This window comes from Lithobates pipiens, unplaced genomic scaffold (assembly GCF_037356315.1).
Source record: "Lithobates pipiens isolate NorthernLeopardFrog02 unplaced genomic scaffold, aLitPip1_a1.2 Scaffold_8, whole genome shotgun sequence".
Taxonomy (NCBI): Eukaryota; Metazoa; Chordata; class Amphibia; order Anura; family Ranidae; genus Lithobates; species Lithobates pipiens.
In genome coordinates this window covers 65,252,432-65,272,438 of record NW_027507903.1, presented here as the reverse complement: position 1 = coordinate 65,272,438, position 20,007 = coordinate 65,252,432, and the positions used below count along the sequence as shown (strand labels likewise).

At 45.0% G+C, this 20,007-nt stretch overlaps 1 protein-coding gene across 1 annotated transcript in view; it reads left to right on the top strand.

Annotated features, from left to right (window-relative positions):
* Window positions 1-3,385: 3,385 nt before the first annotated feature.
* GALK2 (galactokinase 2) overlaps window positions 3,386-20,007 on the top strand; it is a 314,350-nt gene continuing 297,728 nt past the window's right edge. Inside the window, exon 1 of the mRNA XM_077473446.1 lies at window positions 3,386-3,620. Coding sequence (XP_077329572.1) covers window positions 3,571-3,620 — 50 coding nt within the window. The 5' untranslated portion in view covers window positions 3,386-3,570. The remainder of the gene's footprint in view (window positions 3,621-20,007) is intronic.

Sequence of the window (20,007 nt, the reverse complement as noted above, 5' to 3'; positions counted from 1 at the left end):
TCTTCTGGGGAAGGTGGCGCGGTGTGTTCTGGGAACTGTGTGTGTCCTAGAACACAGCCTGCCATCCACAAAGCGCAGCACAACTCGCTCACGTGCAGTAGTAAACAGGCAGTGAAGCCATAAGGCTCCACTGCCTGTTTTCCTTACTTAGAATGGCGGCGCCTGGACCCGATGCGATGGACGGATCTGTCGTGGGCGGACGACATCGCGGGCACTCTGGACGGGTAAGTCTGCTTATTAAAAGTCGGCAGCTACAGTGTTTGTGTGGCACTAAGGGGCACTGATAGGTACCACTGATAGATGGGACTGATGGGCACTGATAAGTGGCACTGATAGGTGGCTCTGATAGGTGGCACTGATGGGCGGCACTGCTGGGCACTGATGGACGGCACTGCTGGGCACGGATATGTGGCACTGGGGTGCAGCACCTTTGTTGAGGCAGATTGTGGGCACTGCTGGGTGGCACTGTGGGCACTGCTGGGTGGCACTGTGGGCACTGCTGGGTGGCACTATGGGCACTGCTGGGTGGCACTGACAGGGGGGACACATTTTTTATTAATGTGGCAGAGCAGGGGGCAGGTGGGAACTGGCAGGGGGCAGGTGGGCACTGGCAGGGCTGGCTGTGATCGGGACTGATGTCCCGAACGCGGCCGCCGGTGATCGCCTTTTTTTTTCTCCTCACACTGTCAGCGCGAGGAGGAATAATAGCCGATTACCGGCTCCGTTATATCACATGATCAGCTGTCATTGGCTGACAGCTGATCATGTGATAAGGGGTCGGGATTGACCCCTTGCACGGATCGGTGATCAGGCGAGTCTCGTAGACTCGCCGATCACAGAGCGCGCCGCGCGCGCCCCTCAGGGGGCGCGCAGGCCGCTCGTGCACGGGACTACGTCAATAGACGTAGTCCCGGCAAAGGAGATCCGCGCTGTAGCCGTCATTCGGCTATAGCGCAGGTCTCAAATGGTTAAGGAACTCAGTCAAATAATTGCCAGACCATTGTTCCTAATTTTTACTGACAGTCTACTGACTGGAATGGTACCAGCTGATTGGAGAAAAGCCTCTGTAGCACCAATATTTAAAAAAGGGCCCAAAATACATCCCTGGGAATTACAATATCATAACATAATTATCAATAGTATGTAAACTCTTGGAGGGGATGATAAGGGACTATATACAAGATTTTAGTAATGAGAACGGTATCATTAGCAGTAATCAGCATGGATTCATGAAGAATCGTTCTTGCCAAACCAATCTATTAACCTTCTATGAGGAGGTGAGTTGCCATCTAGATAAAGGAAGGCCCGTAGACGTGGTGTATCTGGATTGTGCAAAAGCATTTGACACAGTTCCCCATAAACAGGCATGGACCATAGGGTGAGTACATGGATTGAAAACTGGCTACAAGGACGAGTTCAGAGGGTGGTGATAAATGGGGTATACTTGGAATGGTCAGGGGTGGGTAGTGAGGTCCCCCAGGGTTCTGTGCTGGGACCAATCCTATTTAATTTGTTCATAAACGGCCTGGAGGATGGGGTAAACAGTTCAATCTCTGTATTTGCGGATGATACTAAGCTAAGCAGGGCAATAGCTTCTCCGCAGGATATGGAAAACGTGCAAAAAGATCTGAACAAATAAATGAGGTGGGCAACTACATGGCAGATGATGTAGAAAAATGTAAATAATGCATTTGGGTGGCAAAAATATGAATGCAATCTATACATGGGGAGAGAACCTCTGGGGGAATCTAGGATGGAAATGGACCTGGGGGTCCTAGTAGATGATAGGCTCATCAATGGCATGCAATGCCAAGCTTCTGCAAGCAAAGCCAGTCAAATATTGGCATGCATTCAAAAGGGGATCAACTCCAGAGATAAAACAATAATTCTCCAGCCCTACAAGACTCTGGTCCGGCCGCACCTGGAGTATGCTGTCCAGTTCTGGGCACCAGTCCTCAGGAAGGATGTACTGGAAATGGAGCAAGTACAAAGAAGGGCAACAAAGCTAATAAAGGGTCTGGAGGATATTACATATGAGGAAAGGTTGTGAGCACTGAACTTATTTTCTCTGGAGAAGAGACGCTTGAGAGGGGATATGATTTCAATATACAAATACCATACTGGTGACCCCACAATAGGGATAAAACTTTTTTGCAGAAGGGAGTTTAACAAGACTCGTGGCCATTCACTAAAATGAGAAGAAAAGAGGTTTAACCTTAAACTACGTAGAGGGTTCTTTACTGTAAGAGCGGCAAAGATGTGGAATTCCCTTCCACAGGCAGTGGTCTCAGCGGGGGGGGGGGGGGGGTTTAGACAGTTTAAAAAAACTATTAGATAAGCACCTGAACGACCACATACAGAGATATACAATGTAATACTGACATATAATCACACACATAAGTTGGACTTGATGGACTTGTGTCTTTTGTCATCCTCACCTACTATGCAACTATGTTTATAGCAGAAAAAATAAAAACTGCAGAGATGAAAAAATACTACCAAAAGAAAGCTCTATTTGTGGGAAAAAAGAACATAAACTTTTACTTGGGTACAGTGTCGCAATTTTCAGTTACAGTAATGCAGTGTCGTATCGCAAAAAATGGGCTGGTCATAAGGGGGGTAAATCTTCCAGAGGTTGAAGGCACATCTAATGGTGTAATGTATGAATGGGAGTTAGGGACCTTAGATTGAGGGCAGGGACTTATTTGAATGTACTGTATATGTAAGGTGCTGTGGGAATTGACCGTGCTATATAAATAAATACCTGCAATAAATAATAAGACGGAAGGGTCGATGTCGTTGTTGATGAAACTGATGTATTGGACATCAAATGAGCAAGACAGAAATGTCATGGCCGATTGATGAGCACCAGACACTGATGGTTTCCATTCACCCAAGCAGACGTGTCATGGTGGAAGACGATTGATCTTACATATAGATTGATTTCAAGCAATTAACAATTGAAAAATGCATCAGTCTACTCTGTACAATCGATTTTTTGTTGTCAAAATCGATCAATTTGGGTCATTCAAAAACATTATCTGTTGCTCAATGCTTGTCATGCTAATTCAGTCATTTTGTCCAATCATGCATGGATCGTTCAGTTTTATCACACTCTGGGGGTTATTTATTAAAGCTGGAGAATACAAAATCAGGTGCAACTCTGCACAGGAACCAATCAGCTTCCATCTTTTACTGCCAAAGCTTAATTGAACAAGCTGAAGTTAGAAGCTGATTGGCTACCATGCACAGCTAGATTCTGATTTCAGCAGTTTTAGTAAATCCCCCCGTGTATGACCACCATCGATCAGATTCCATAGTGTATGGTCAGCTGTGGAGGAATAGAAGTCGGCTCATTTCTTGCACAGGGTGACAGGGACACTCCTCCTGGTCCTCATCTCACTGATCGCTCATAGAAGATCGTGCTGTGTGTGTATAGGACATACACCACCGATCAGGAGATCTCAGCCCAGGAGGTGTGTGCTCTGCTCGGTCACTTCTCTCCTTCCACGTCTCTCCTCTGTCAGGATATCCGCGGATGTACCCGGAAGAGGAGAGCACCGAGCAGACATGGCGGACAGCGACCCTCCCCCCTCCATCCCGGTCCCCGCACAGGACAGGTCAGTCCACATCATCATTGTCCTTCTATGGAGAGCACTATGTGTATTGTATGTATGGGGGAGGGCCAGCACACTACACCACTGTCTGCCTGGGACTTGTAGTTCTTCAATGACTCTAAGTCCTGGGGGGATGTCTGGGGCTGGGCTCTATGATATGATGGCTCTGCTGGTGACAATATGCGAGTCCTGTCACATGACCAGTTTGGGGGGGTCCCTGTCACATGACTAGGATGAGGGGACCTTTGTCACATGACCAGTATGGGGGGGGGGTCCCTGTCACATCACATGACCAGTATGGGGGGTCCCTGTCACATCACATGACCAGTATGGGGGGTCCCTGACACTATGAGGGGTCCCTGTCACATGACCAGTATGAGGGGACCTTTGTCACATGACCAATATCATGGGTCCCTGTCACACGACCAGTATGGGGGGACCCAGACACACTATGGGGGCTCCCCGTCATATGACTAGTATTTAGGGGTCTCTGTCACATGACCAGTATGGGGGGGACCCTGACATACTATGGGGGGTCCCTGTCACATGACTAGTATCAGGGGTCCCTGTCATATCACTAGTATGAGGGGGACAAATAAAACTGGCCACTCCAATTTTTAGCAAATCTTTAACCCTTTTTCTGCCAGGGATAATCTTGCAATTTTTGCACAGCTAAAAATAAATTTTAGGCCTGAAGATTACTTAAATCCCTCCAAACATTATATATTTTCTGAAAGCGGACAGCCTGGAGAATAAAATAATTTTTTATGTCACATGGTATTTGCACAACGGTTTATTGAGTGCAGATTTTCAGTAAAAAATACACCACGGTTAATTGTGGGTCACACAATATATAACCCTCAGCTGTGCCGAGTAAGTAGATACCAAACGCGTCGGCCATAAAACTGCATGTGTCTGAAATGTCAACAAATTCCGGCACCCTAAATTATCTTTACAGGTCATCAATGTAGAGGTAACCATGAGTAATGTTTATTGTGGCTGCATAATCAATGTTTTCATGTTTAGGAACATGTATGGATGGGTGGAAGGGGTTAAGTGTTTGGCTGTAGTAATTCTTTTTTCCACTTAGGTTGGGTTCACACCGCTGCGGCAGCGAGAACCGGATGTGATTCGCACCGCACTGCAGTGCAAATCACATCTGATCTCTGTGCGATGCGAGTTCAGCCATACAGATAGTATGGCTGAATTTGCATCGCACCCGCCGCAAACTCGCTTGGGACCCTTTTTTTTGGTCCGCAGCAGAATCGAATCGCATGGGTGTTCACACCATGCGATCCGATTCCTGTCCGAGTTTGCAGATCGCACTGCGATATGCGAACTGATCTGGGGGTGTCATTAACATTTCACTGACACTCCCAGCAGTCCGCATAGGGCAGTGTGAACTGCCGGCGGGAGGCATGCGATGCGGGAAAACGCCGCGGATTCGCGGCATTCCCACATCGCTCCGGTGTGAACCCAGCCTTAGGGCCAGTTCACCCCAGATGCAGTTCCCTGTGCTTTTTTCTGCACTAAGGGCCAGTTCACACCACATGCAGTCCAGTGTGTTTTTTTTTCTGCATCAAAAACGCATAGAAAGTAGGTTATATGTTCACACCAGGGCTTGCAGTTCCAGAAAAAAAAAAAAAGTAGAACATGCTGCATTTTTCCTGCACTGGACTGTACTGGAACGCTGTAAAAAGCATAAAAAACTCACAGGATCGCACCGGAATGCACCTAAACACATTGGAACACCCATGTTCTTATTTAAGATTAAGGAAAAGGGGGGGGGGGGGAGAATGCACTGGACTGCATAAAAAACGCCCATGCAAAAAAAGCATCTGGAGCACATCCAGACTGTGTTTCTATGGTGTGAACTGGCCCTTTAAGGTTAAGAAAAAAGAGGGGGGGGGGGAAGCACTGGACTGCATCAAAAACGCACTGGAACAAATCAAAAACGCGCTTTCAGAAAAGCACCTGGAATGCATATGGACTACGTTTCTATGGTGTGAACTGGCCCTAAAAGTGCATGCACAGTGTTTTCCATGTATTCCACTGGCTCTAGTTCACACTAAGCATGAGCTCAGGTGTGTTCACATGGACCACGAGCAGAGCCCGCCAGGAAGTCGGCACTGCGCTAATCACAGACAGTGAGACATTGCCCCGATGTGCGGCTGCAGAGATCGGATCAATGTCTCACAGCCTGTGATTAGCGCAGCGCTGTGCTGACCTCCTGGCGGGCTCTGCACATGGAGCATGTGAACACGCCTGAGCTCATCCCTAGTTCACACCATGCAGTCCGTTTCCGGTGCAGAAACTAACCAGAAGCTGAATTCATGGAAAACACTGTGCATGCATTTTGTGCAGAAAAAAAGCACACAGAACTGCGTCTGGTGTGAACTAGCACTGGATGTTATTTTTATGTGATATGCCTGCAGGCAGCCTTGTCCATATGTAGGCTAAGTTTAGACATGCAGTTGGAGGGGGTAAGTGCATTTGTCCGCAAAAAAACTACTTTTAATGCTAATTGTAGACTGGGTATTTTTCTCAGGCTAGCTGGTAAGTATGCTGGGAAAACTCTTGTGTTCCTTTGTAGATGATCCTGTCACGTGACTAGTAGTAGGGGAGGGCCCCTGTCACGTGACTAGTAGTAGGGGAGGGCCCCTGTCACGTGACTAGTAGTAGGGGAGGGCCCCTGTCACGTGATCAGTTTTAGACGCTCCTGTGTTCCAGGAGATGTTACACAAGAGTCTTCTTCAGCTTGGTTGATTATGATGAATCTCTGTAGCCTGGAGTGCTCCTTTTTTTTTATTTTTATTTTTTTACATTTTGGACACAATGAGGAATGGATAGAACTTGTGTCAGAATTGTATTTGCGGTATATGACCCCATTGAGATGTCTCTGTATTGGGGAAACGGACTGCAACAAAGTCCAAACTTAGAGATCTCACTGACACTCTATTAGAGCCAAACTCTAGGCAAATAAAGTATCCCTTGCAGTGAAGTTGTGCCTCAGTGCAAGGGTTAAAGTGATTGATTGTACAGGTAGTTTTGCACAGAGCTGCCCTAATCCTCCTCTTCTAGCGATCCCCCCGGTGGCTCCTCCCCATGCTAAATGCCTCCATAGCAAGCTGCTTGCTTTTTAATTTTAAGGACAGGGATCCTCTTCAATTGCCATCGTCTGCAGGCGCTGGCATCTCTAGTAAGGGAAATAGGAATTGAAGCCTTGTAGCTTCACAGCCAGATTCCTACTGCTTCGCTGTGCCTTGTAAATGGTCCCACAGTCTTCTGGGACCTGAGATGTATCCCAGAAGACTGCGGCTACAGAAGGGGGGAAGCTTCCGGGCTCAGATCGCCACGGTAACCTGAGCTGGAAGTGGCAGCGGGTACCTGTCAAAATTAGGTACCTCTTCCACCCCAAAAAGTGCCGAATGTGGTAGTGAAGGGGGGACGCAGACAAGCGAGACTTCATTTTGGGTGAAGTTCAGCTTTAAGTCTACGTTCACACTAGACACTAGGGTTGATTTACTGAAGGCAAATCCACTTTGCACTCCAAGTGTCACTGTAGATCCAAGGGGGACATGCAAGGAAAAAAAAAACTGCGTTTTTGCTTGTACATGATTGGATTATAAAATCAGCAGAGCTTCCCCTGATTTTAGATCTTCCCCTCAGAATTACAGTGACTGCACTTCCAAGAACACTTGTAGTGCAGAATGGATTTGCCTTTAGTAAATAAACCCCCAATGTTTTACTGGATTTTTATCTCTTCCTGCCGATGGTTTGCACATAACGTATTTGGTCTTTAATGCTGAGAAGTGGCATATACAGTACTTCACAAAAGTGAGTACACCCCTCACATTTATGTAAATATTTTATTATATCGTTTCATGTGACAATACTGAAGAAATTACACTTTTCTGCAATGTAAAGTAGTGAGTGTACAGCTTGTATAACAGTGTAAATTTGCTGTCTGCGCAAAATAACTCAACACACAGCCATTAATGTCGAAACCACTGACAACAAAAGTGAGTACACTCCTAAGTGAAAATGTCCAAATTGGGCCCAAAGTGCCAATATTTTATGCGGCCACCATTATTTTCCAGCTCTGCCTTAACCCTCTTGGGCATGGAGTTCACCAGAGGTTCACAGGTTGCCACTGGAGTCCTCTTCCACTCCTTCATGATGACATCACAGAGCTGGTGGATGTTAGAGACCTTGCGCTCCTCCACCTTCCATTTGGGGATGCCCCACAGATGCTCATGTTTGGTCAGTCCATCACCTTTATCCTCAGCTTCTTTAGCAAGGCAGTGGTCGTCTTGGAGGTGTGTTTTGGGGTCGTTATCATGTTGGAATGCTGCCCTGTGGCCCAGTCTCTGAAGGGAGGGGATCATGCTCTGCTTCAGTATGTCATAGGACATGTTGGCATTCATGGTTCCCTCAATGAACTGTAGCTCCCGAGTTCCGGCAGCACTCATGTAGCCCCAGACCATGACACTACCATCACCATGCTTGGCTGTAGGCAAGACACACTTGTCTTTGTACTCCTCACCTGGTTGCCGCCACACACACTTGACACCATCTGAGCCGAATAAGTTTATCTTGGTCTCATCAGACCACAGGATATGGTTCCAGTAATCCATGTCCTTAGTCTGCTTGTCTTCAGCAAACTGTTTGCAGGCTTTCTTCTGCATCATCTTTAGAAGAGGCTTCCTTCTGGGATGACAGCCATGCAGAACAGTTTGATGCAGTGTGCGGCGTATGGTCTGAGCACTGACAGGCTGACCCCCCCACCCCTTCAACCTCTGCAGCAATGCTGGCAGCACTCATATGTTTATTTCCCAAAGACAATCTCTGGATATGACGCTGAGCACGTACACTCAACTTTTTTGGTCGATCATGGCGAGGCCTGTTCTGAGTGGAACCTGTCGTGTTAAACTGCTTTATGGTCTTGGCCACTGTGCTGCAGCTCAGTTTCAGGGTCTTGGCAATCTTCTTATAGCCTAGGTCAGCTTTATGTAGAGAAACAATTATTTTTTTCAGATCCGCAGAGACTTCTTTGCCATGAGGTGCCATGTTGAACTTCCAGTGACCAGTAGGAGAGAGTGAGAGCGATGACACCAAATTTAACACACCTGCTCCCCATTCACACCTGAGACCTTCTAACACTAAAGAGTCACATGACACCGGGGAGGGAAAATGGTTAATTGGGCCCAGTTTGGACATTTTCACTTGGGGGGGTACTTTTAATTCCAGCGGTTTAGACATTAATGGCTGTGTGTTGAGTTATTTTGAGGGGACAGCAAATTTACACTGTTATACAAGCTGTACCCTCACTACTTTACATTGTAGCAAAGTGTCATTTCTTCAGTGTTGTCACATGAAAAGATATAATAAAATATTTACAAAAATGTGAGGGGTGTACTCACTTTTGTGAAGTACTGTATATGCCACCTCTCGGCATTAAAGACCACATACTGTATGCGGCTCTATGTAAACACTTTTCTGTGCCAAGAGTGCACGCCCTACACGGTCCCAGCACAGTCACCGATGGGGACTGGAAAGATCCCGGTGCATACTTGCAATCGGGAGCATTCTTGATCATGTGACCACTGTGGCAGCCAATCACAGCGGTCACATGACCCGAATGCCTGCCTCCTGGAATTTAAAAGCTCTTAAAGGCTGGAGGTGGTGGCAGGAAGAGGTTCAACAGTAAAGGCAATTATTTTTTATGTTTTACACAGTTATACCTGCAAAAAGGGCCAGCATTTTTCTGAATAAAGTTCGCAATGTGCAATTTTTGCCACGATTTTACCACAATTTTTATGCGATTTCAACTCTCATCAAAGTCGGACCAAAGTAGTACAGGGACTACTTTAACCACTTGCAGACCGGACCAATTTGCTGGTCAAAGACCAGACCCCTTTTTGCGATTCGGCACTGTGTCACTTTAACTGACAATTGCGCGGTTGTGCGACGTGGCTCCCAAACAAAATTGACGTCCTTTTTTCCCCACAAATAGAGCTTTCTTTTGGTGGTATTTGATCACCCCTGCGGTTTTTTATTTTTTGCGCTATAACCAAAAATAGAGCGAGAAACATTTTTTTTCCCTCAATTTAGGCCGATACGTATTCTTCTACATATTTTTGGTAAAAAAAAATCGCAATAAGCGATTATTGATTGGTTTGCGCAAAAGTTATAGCGTTTACAAAATAGGGATAGTTTTATAGCATTTTTATTAATAATTTTTTTTTTTTTTTTTTTACTAGTAATGGCGGCAAACAGCAATTTTTTTTTTTGTGACTGCGACATTGTGGGGGACCCATCGGACATTTTTGACACATTTTTGGGACCATTGTCATTTATACAGTAATCACTGCTATATAAATGCAGTGATTCCTGTGTAAATGACACTGGCAGTGAAAGGGTTAACCAGTGGGTGGCAGTGTAGGCGTTAAGTGTTCCTAGGGGTGTGTTACTAACTGTGGGGGGGTTGGGCTTTCATTTAGTGAACACTGATCTCTGCTCCAATCACATGGAGCAGAGATCAGCGTCACTAGTTGCTAGGCAGAATGGAGAAATGTTGTTTACACAGCATTTCCTTCATTCGGCTGCTCCGTGAGACGATCGCGGGGATGCCCGCGGCGATCGAGTCCGCGGGTCCCGCGACCGGACTCACGGGGGTCCCGACCAGCGCGCCGCCGTCGGCGCGCGCCCGATGGCAGGGCGGCATTGAATATTGGACGTACCTGTACGCCAATATGCCTGCCCGTGCCATTCTGTCGACGTACATCGTCGTGCGCTGGTCGGGAAGTGGTTAAAGTTGGTGCGACTTGAAGTCGCACAAATATGAATGATAGTCATTGGAAATCATGGGGTACGACTTGTCATGTGACTTTGCAGTCCCAAGTCACAGGACAAGTTGCACAAGTGTGAAAGGGGCCTTAGGCCCCTTTCACACATGCGGAATGTATGTCTGTATTTCATCCGTCTGTTTGCAGATGAAACACGGACATACATGCATCCCTATGGGATAGCGGGTGTCTGCGGATGAACGTGCGCTGACACCCGATATTGTCCGTCTCCGCTATGGTCCGATTCTGCAGACGGAGGAAAATCCTATTTTTCTATCCGTCTGCAGAGCGGATCAGATGAACACGGCTCAGCGGGGATAACCGGAGCGATCCGCGCTGAGCAAGCGGGTCATCACGGGGCGGATCATTACGGATCCTTCCCGTGTGAAAGGGGCGTTAAGCAAACTAAACAAGGATGCCAGTTTGTGCAAAGTACATGTTATTGTCCCCCCCCCCTTTCCCACCACACTAAGGCGTTTATTTACTAAATGCAAATACACTTTGCGGTCGCTGTAAAATCTGAGGGGGACGTGCAAGGAAAATAAAAAAACAGCATTTTTACTTGTACATGATTGGATGATAAAATCCTCAGAGCTTCCCCCTCATTTCAGATCTTCCCCTCTGATCTACAGCGACTGCACTTCCAAGAGCACTTTCAGTGCACTTGCAGTGCAGAGTGGATTTGCCTTTAGTAAACTAACCCCATTATGTCTTTCTACTTGGTGGTAGGATACTTAAGGGCCAGTCCATACCAGATGCAGTGCAGTGTGTTTGTTTTTTTTAGTTTTTCTTTATCAAAAATGCATGGATAGTAGAGTATAGGTTTTCTGATGGAATAGTTCACACCAGTGCAGCCAGATCCTGTGCGTTTAAAAAAAAAAACATAAAAACATGTTGCATTTTTTTTTTCTGCACAGAACTGTAATAGAAGACAGCAAAACGCATCAAAACGCACCGGAATGCATGACATGGGGGGGGGGGGGGGGGGGGAACTAGAGGAAAAATGCACTAGAACACATTGAAAACTTATCAAATACACATCTGGCCCTTAGTAGAGATAAAAAAGCATTTTTCTATTTGAATTTTGCATAGAGTAAGGGAGGGTTATAATCTGTCAGGTTTTTTTTTTTTTTTCCATCTTTGTCCCATTTGGAAGATTTCCCCTCGCTTTCTGTCCTATAGCCAAAGCAGGATGTGAGTCCCTGAAGGGTTGTCACCAGGCTTACCAAGACTGGTGTCACCATTGGCAGATTGGCCCTCTATTCCTATTCTGGTGACAACTCAAACTTTTGACGTTTTTTTTCACTTTTGTTTTATACTGGAAAAAACGGCAATCCCTTGCCACTAAAACACAGAAAAAAAACTAAGAAAAAAAAAAAAGGTTTTGCCTTTTAGGTATACTTACGGAGTTATATTTTATGCTGGATTCACACCTATGCATTTATAGTGCTTTTTTTCATTTTGCAGATTTGCACTACAGAGCGTGTTCCATAGGAAACCATGTTAAATGGACCATAGTGCAAAATGCAAAAAGCAGTAAAAATGCATAGGTGTGCATCCAGCCTTAGTGTTCAGAGCCTGGCCAGCCGAGCTACAGTAATTCCTGAATGCATGGAAACTCCGAGATTTCAGAAGCCATGTGCAGGAGGAAGGAATCGGGAAGTGATCTCTGTGCACTGTGTAGACACAGAAAAAGAGACACAAAAAATTTGGATTGTTGTGGAATGCTGAGCTATGCTGAAAAACAGGATGGATAAAAATCAATGATTAAATTATATATATATATATATCTTTTTCTTTTTTTTAATCAGATTTTTTTTATTATTATCAAATTAATTTAATAAAATGCTTTTGGAGTAAAAATCTATCTAAAGATGGTTTTCTATTTAAGATACATAAACTAAATTATTAATTCAGCATGAAATGAAGCTGTTATGTAGCATGAGGCTGTATATTCTGCAATATTTACATTTTTGGTAAACTCATTCAATGAATCGAAGCTCTGCAAGCTGAGATAACATGCACTGCATTGATGCATTCACACTATTTCACAGTAATTATGACATAAAACAAAGTTCAGGAATATTCCTTTATCCCATTGTTTTGCAAATCGATGTACACTACAAACTGTATGATTGAATCGGGTATGATATTGCTGTTTTACTAACCTGACACCTTATTATTCTAAATAGTAAACCTTCATTTTGTTTGCAAATATTAAAGATTCTATCAGCAAGAATAAGTCCTTACATTTAAAGAGCACCTGTCATTTCAGATCCATCATGGCAGCGCCTGTTAGCGGCATCCACTCACCTGCTGCCCCCATGTTCCTCACCTTGTTTTGTCACTGCCACATCACCAGCCGTCCCATTAAAGCGAATGGGACTATTGGTGGGTCAACAGCGGGTCAGAGGAGGAGGCGCTGCTGGACAGAGATGACAGTTGCTCTTAAAAAAATTATGATTTAAATAAAGCATTTTTACTAGTGATTTAAATCAAATCCACCTTGCTGAAAAAAGTGAGAATTTTTTTTTTTTTTTTTGAGCAGATAACCTGTGCAGTGCCAGGCCTTATGCCCGACACAGGAATGTGAAAATTTACTCTACTATAGGTTGTGTGTACAGGGCAACAAATGACACCAAGAAACAACATGATTAAAGCACATCTTGTGCAGGAAGTGGTGGACGGAGCCTTACACCCGCTTATCTCTGGGTCCGATCAGGCCCACCAAAAAAAAGCTTAGCCCAGCCCCCCCCAATCTGTCCAATGAGGACAGGGACAGCGACTGTAGCTGCTGGGCTTGTGCACAACGCTGGATCGGATGGGCTCAGCTAAGAAAAGGGGGGGGGGGTCTCTGGGGGCAGCTGCAGCAAAGAAGGTTTTTTTTACCTTAGAATGCATTAAAGCTGTAGGTAAAATGAATATCTCCTAAACCTGTACTGGCTTAGGAGATATTCACCTCGCATACAGCCACTGACGTCAGCGGTGCATGCGCTCTGAAGGTCCGGTGGATACTGCCAGAAAATCAGAGCTCCTTGCAGGAAAGAGAACTCGTGCACGGGAGTGACGTCATTGTGGCTTCAGCCACTCACAGTGCCAGAGCCGCGAACCTGCGGCTTTTGTGAGATACTGGTCCACTCTGAGCCCTTGTACACACGGTCGGAGAATCTGTCGGAATGAGTCTTATCGGACCGCGTCGTCAGATAATCCGACTGTGTGTGGTATGCATCGGACTGATTCCGTCCGAATCTCCGTCCGATCCAAATTTCCAACATGTTGATAATATTTCCCGACCAACTGGGCCGGACGGACCTAATCCGATCATGTGTAGAGCATTTTCATCGGACCAAGTGCCACGCATGCTCAGATCAAATTCCTACATCAAAGCTCTTGGCTACTAGCCTGAACGTAGTCCCATCGTAACGAAATTACGTCATCATGTTCTGAAAGATCGGATTTTTCGCCAACTTGGCCCGACCGTGTGTATGCAACATTTTCGGACACAATCCGTAGGACTAAATCCGACAGGCAAAATCCGACGGATTTGGTTGGCAAAATCTCCGACCGTGTGTACGTGGGCTGAGAATAACAGACAGAAGAGATATACTTATATACTATTAGAGGTTGAATCTGGTAAATATCATCAGACTCGGAACTATTTTTTTTATTTAAAGGAAAACAAATGTTTTTTCGATTTTTCATATATATATATATATATATATATATATATATATATATATAAATAATAAAATCGGACCTGTTTGATTATACATTATTATTCCTATATAGGATTTATATAGTGCCAACAGTTTGCGCTTTACAACATGAGGGCAGACAGTACAGCTACAATACAAAACAGGAGGAATCAGAGGGCCCTCCTCGTTGTAGCTTACAATCTAGGAGACATTATACAATGAATGGATTGTTTAGGGAGGCTCTTGTTGAACACTTGGGAAATCTAAAGGAGTCTGTACTGTGTGTGATCTGCTAACATGTATAAATAATGTTTTTTTTTTTTTTTTGAGGATATGATCCGATGCGCCTGCAGTTCCAGTACTTAATTCTCTCTTGACTTGGGCACATCAACATATTAGTTTGAATTAGGAGCGCCATCTAGTGGGACTTTTTAAGCATACAGTTTTATGTACAGGTTACATTTAGATGGAGAACTTTTTAAGCCCCTTGCACACAGGGCTGTTTAAGAGCAGTGTGTCTCTCCCAGCATTTTAGTGCCAATAGGAGGCATCCAGCCCCGTTATCAAACTCTATGGCAGGCTGTATCTAGATGGATCTGAGAGATGAACCAAGTAATAGCTGCATTCAGGGACAAAGGTCCAGAAACCAGGTCTTTTAGATTCTGGACCTTTATCCCTGAATGCACAGGGCCTAAATATGACTACTTCTTACCGCATTTACTTTACTGTAGAACCTTGAAACTAGGCTAACCTCAGTATAGGACACTCTAACCAGGATGCCTAAGAGACCTGTCTGGGCATGGAATATGTCAAGACTCCAGTTTCATAATATCAATCGATGTATGCATGTGTTGCTGTTCCTCTTGCGGGGGAAACATTCCCGTTCTTCCACTTTTCTTGAAAACGAAAGTGAAAAGATTGCAATAGAAAAAAGGTTTTGGCTTGGCATAAACTTTAATGACGGCATATAAAAATGCAGGATTGTTGGTAAAAGATGTGAAAGGAAAGCACATGATGAGGTGTAAATCTAGTCTTTTTTTTTTTTTTGTAATTCCTTTATTATTTTCCACAATGAAACAATTTCACATACCATAACAAAAAATGACAGTAGTTAAGATAAGAAACAGAGACAGGAATCGGATTCAGTGTGGCGTAACAGCAGCATCATCAAATATCAGACAGCAGATAGCAAACATCAAATCTCAAAACCCGAGGCTGTGCACCCAGTAATAAGCATAAGTGGTTATGATTACGAAGAACGGCTAGCGGTGCACCGCCCCGGGGGGAACCATCCGACCGCTATCTTAGCAATCTCCTACCGCCAGTTGAGTCACCAGGGCTAAACTGTAGTAGACTCACTGATACCTGTCACGGAGAACCGACCCACCACCAGCTAGGCCCAGCCGTGTGGCGCACCTGATAAGTTATGAAAAATAGGATATTCAAAGTATCTGGATGGGCCGGCCTAGGGTGGGGGGGCGAGTCAGGTAATGGAAAGGGGAACAAAGGGAGTGAAGAAGCAGGAAGGTAGGGATGGGAGAGAAAACAGAGAAGCAAAGCAAAGGAAAGTGGAGTGGAGTGGTGGCACCTCCTGATCAGAGGACGGAGTACACTACAGAGACTGATCAGGTATAGCAACCTCGCGGAGGTAGGCTTCCGTGTAGATGTATTGTAGCCATGGTCGCAATATCTCCCGGAAGGCCTCCTCCCCCCCACGCAGAGTGGCAGTAAGATCTTCCATGTTTCTGATTTCATTCACCTTGGCATACCACAGGGATTTAGTTGGCGGAATCTCCGATCTCCAACACAAGGGAATGCATGCCTTGGCGGCATTCAAGAGATGAATGGTAAGAGAAGCTTTGTACTTCTTTATCGATCGCTTAGAGAGGTGCAATAGACAAGCCGCGGGGTCTCCCTCCAGGGCAGCGCCAGTCAGGTGTTCGATCGTGCGTGTCACCTCCGCCCAGTAAGGTTGAATTCTGGGGCAGTCCCAGAAAATGTGCAGCATCGTCCCCTCCCCCACATTGCACCGCCAACATAGACTGGGGACCTGCGGGAAAAAACGGTGTAGAGAGGTGGGCACCCTATACCAGCGGGTCAAAATTTTATAGCAGGATTCCTGAACCCTAGTGGCAATAGAGGACTTCTGGGCGAAGTAGAGGATCTTCTCCCGCTGAATCTAGTCTTAAATTATAAACAAAATTAAAAACTACAGTCTGTCAGTAGTATGTACAGAGCAAATTTTGTTTTCTAAATCCCTCCATAACATAATTTTATTACCTGTTGGTCCTGCCAGTAGATACATAATTTTTCCATGTCTTTCTGACGTGTGAAAAAGGTGAACTTTGCTCAGTCTGTTTTATGCAACACTGGCTGGCAATCCATTGATGAACTCTTTGGTACCCAACAAGTAGCCGGCAGGCCACATGCAGTTTGCCGGCCTTCAGTGTGTGGCCGCCTCATTGCAGGTATAGAACACAGTGTTGTCCCAACCATCTCCTTCCCCAATGAGAGGGTGCAGGTCTCTGAATGTACTTGCTTGTGTTCAGGGACCTGAATTCCCCATGAATGTCATGTTGGAAGCAGCAGCTTTGTAAACCTTATGTCCGGAATTTACTTAAAGTGGTTGTAAAGGCACAAGATTTTTTTGTATCTTCATGCATTTTATGCACCATTGACTCCCGCTGCTGTCAATGAGTCAGTGAGCCAATGAGAAAGAAGGGACAGGGCCTAGCCGCGACTCCGTGTCTGAATGGAAACACAGAGCAGCGGCTTGGCTCAGATGCCCCCCATAGCAAGCCGTTTGCTGTTGGGGCAGGAGAGAGGGGCCAGGAGGACCAAAGTGGGACCTGAGAAGAGTAGGATCTGGGCTGCTTTGTGCAAAATCACTGCACAGAGCAGGTAAGTATACCATGTTTATTTTTAGCTTTTTTGTGTGTTTTTTCAGTGGCACCATTCATTTGAATGGGCCTCTCTTGGCTCCAAAGAAACTCATGTACAAAATTTTGGCCAGGAGCGTTTGGGGGTGTGATTTTTTTTTTTTTTTTTTTGCAATATTAGTGTGTTGTGTTACTCGACAAGGGGCCTGCCCCTTATTCAAGAGATTTGAAGCTAGATTAGGAGACCACGAGGAGTGCGTCAGAGCCACGATTGGACACCCAGGGTAGCCACATTTTAGGAAGTTTATTGTGAGAGTTATTTAATTTTGAAGTTACAGTATCTCACAAAGTGAGTACACCCCTCACATTTTTGTAAATATTTTATATCTTTTCGTGTGACAACACTGAAGAAATGACACTTTGTTACAACATAAAGTAATGAGTGTACAGCTTGTATAACTGTAAATTTGCTGTCTACTCAAAATAACTCAACACACCATTAATGTCTAAACCGCTGACAACAAAAGTGAGTACACACCTAAGTGAAAATGTCCAAATTGAGCCCAAAGTGTCAATATTTTGTGTGGCCACAACAGGGCTCGACAAAACCCGGGCGCCAGGTCGCATTTGCGACTAGAATTAGCGACCTGGCGCCTGGGGCATCACAGCTGGGGGTATCCTGTCACCGCGGACCCCCCCGGCATGATCGCGTCGGGCCGCGCCGGCGGCGGCCGGTAATTGAGCCCCCGGCTTTGAGGCCTTCTACGATCCTATGGTTCCTTATGGAATCTGGCGCCCTCTTGTGGTGGCCGTTGGAATTACAACCAGCAATGCTAATAGGCTGGCAGGCAGGGGACGCTCCATCTCCTTCCCTTTACTCAGAACCCCTAAACATTATATATATATTTTATTCTAACACCCTAGAGAATAAAATGGTGGTCATTGCAATACTGTCTGTCACACCGTATTTGCACAGTGGACTTATAAGAGCACTTTTTTGGGGAAAATGTATTTAATAACAAAAAAATAAGACAACAGTAAAGTTAGCCCAATTTGTTTTATATTGTGAAAGATAATGTTCCATCGAGTAAATCGATACCCAACATGACATACTTCAAAATTGCGCCCGCTCATGGAATGGCGACAAACTTTTACCCTTAAAAATCTCCATAGGCGACGTTTAAAAAATTCTACAGGTTGCACGTTTTGAGTTACAGAGGAGGTCTAAGGCTAGAATTATTGCTCTCACTCTACCGATCTCAGCGATACCTCACATGCGTGGTTTGAACATCGCTTTCATATATGCGTTCGCTTCTGCACGCAAGCTTGGCGGGACAGGGCGCGTTTAAAATAATTTTTTTTTTTCTTATTTTAACTTTTATTTTTATTTTTTTCACTGTTCTTTAAAAAAATAAAATAAAATAATGTGTGTTATTTATTCATATTACAAGGAATGTAAAAATCCCTTGTAACAGAAAAAAGCATGACAGGTCCTCTTATATATGAGATCCGGGGGGTCAGAGAGACCTCACATCTCATATTTACACTAAAATGCAATTTAAAAAAAATGTCATTTGAAAAAAATAAAAAAATAAAATGTCCCTCTAAGAGCTATGGGCAATGACTTGGAGACAGGTGGGGGGCTGGGGGCAATCTTCCCCTCACTCGTCTCCATGTCAGGCCAGGGACAGGTCCAGATCGCCGTCATGGACCCGGCTCCTAACTTTTTTAGCTGGCTCCTAGATTCCAAGCAAATTTGTCAACCCTGGGCCACAATTATTTTCCAGCACTGCCTTAACCCTCTTGGGCATGGAGTTCACCAGAGCTTCACAGGTTGCTGCTGGAGTCCTCTTCCACTCCTCCATGACGACATTGTGGAGCTGGTGGATGTTAGAGACCCTGCGCTCCTCCACCTTCCATTTGAGGATGCCCCACAGATGCCTAACAGGGTTTAGCTTAGTTTTTTAGCTTTAGGTTTTTATGACACTCAACTTGCGAATATGCTATGCAATGAAAATTTTATATGAAATTGAGCTCAGACCCCACTTTATCTTACCAGAAGGATCTTCAATGATTGGTGGCTTTAGGTCATGATAAAAAGGTATTGAATAAGAAAGAGAAAATAAATACCTAGTGCCAAGTTTTTGTAGAATTCCTACCATTTATATCTTACCTAAGGTGCACAAAGACCTATTAATCCTCCAGCACATCCCATCGCGAACAGTATAGGGTCAGTCACAGCAAGAGTGGGACAGTGTCAGGGCTGGCTTAGCCCTCCCTTCTCTGGGCTGGCTGCTCAGCTGTTGGCTAATTGCCAGCTCTCATCTCTCGCCACCGTCACCCAGCTGTTCCTGATCATGCTCGTCTGACCTGCCTACTTAAAGATGTCCAGCTCACTTCATCTCTGCCTTGGTCACATAACAAGAAACCATCTCCTGCGGTTCTGTTTAAAGACTGGCTTGCTGACATCCCTTCTGGCTCCTTACCCTGCTTGCTGTTGCTCCACTTGGATCCCTGACTTCTGGCCTGGCTGATTACCCGATCTGGTTATTGAACTCTGGACTGGCTGATTACTCGATCTGGTTATTGAACTCTGGACTGACTGATTACTCGATCTGGTTACTGGACTCTGGCTATGCTTTGACTACGCTTACTCTATTTACATTTTTATTTTTTATTAATAAACAAGTGTGATTTAATTGTACTTCTGTCTCGGTCTGGTTCATGGTTTCTGACAGACAGTATCTCGATAGTTTCTTGCAAACACAAGCTTATCTAAAAGCTACAAAGAACTTTTTGCAGTTAATCAGTAGATTAGATCTATCAGGAAAATCTGAGGTTCATTTGGTGACAGCAGACACGTCTTCCTTGTACACCATCAATTCTTTTTACAAAAGAAGGCTATTGCGATGTTTGCCCCCTAGCCCACACCGCCCCAAAGATGCTGCTTGCAGGAATTTTTTCCCTG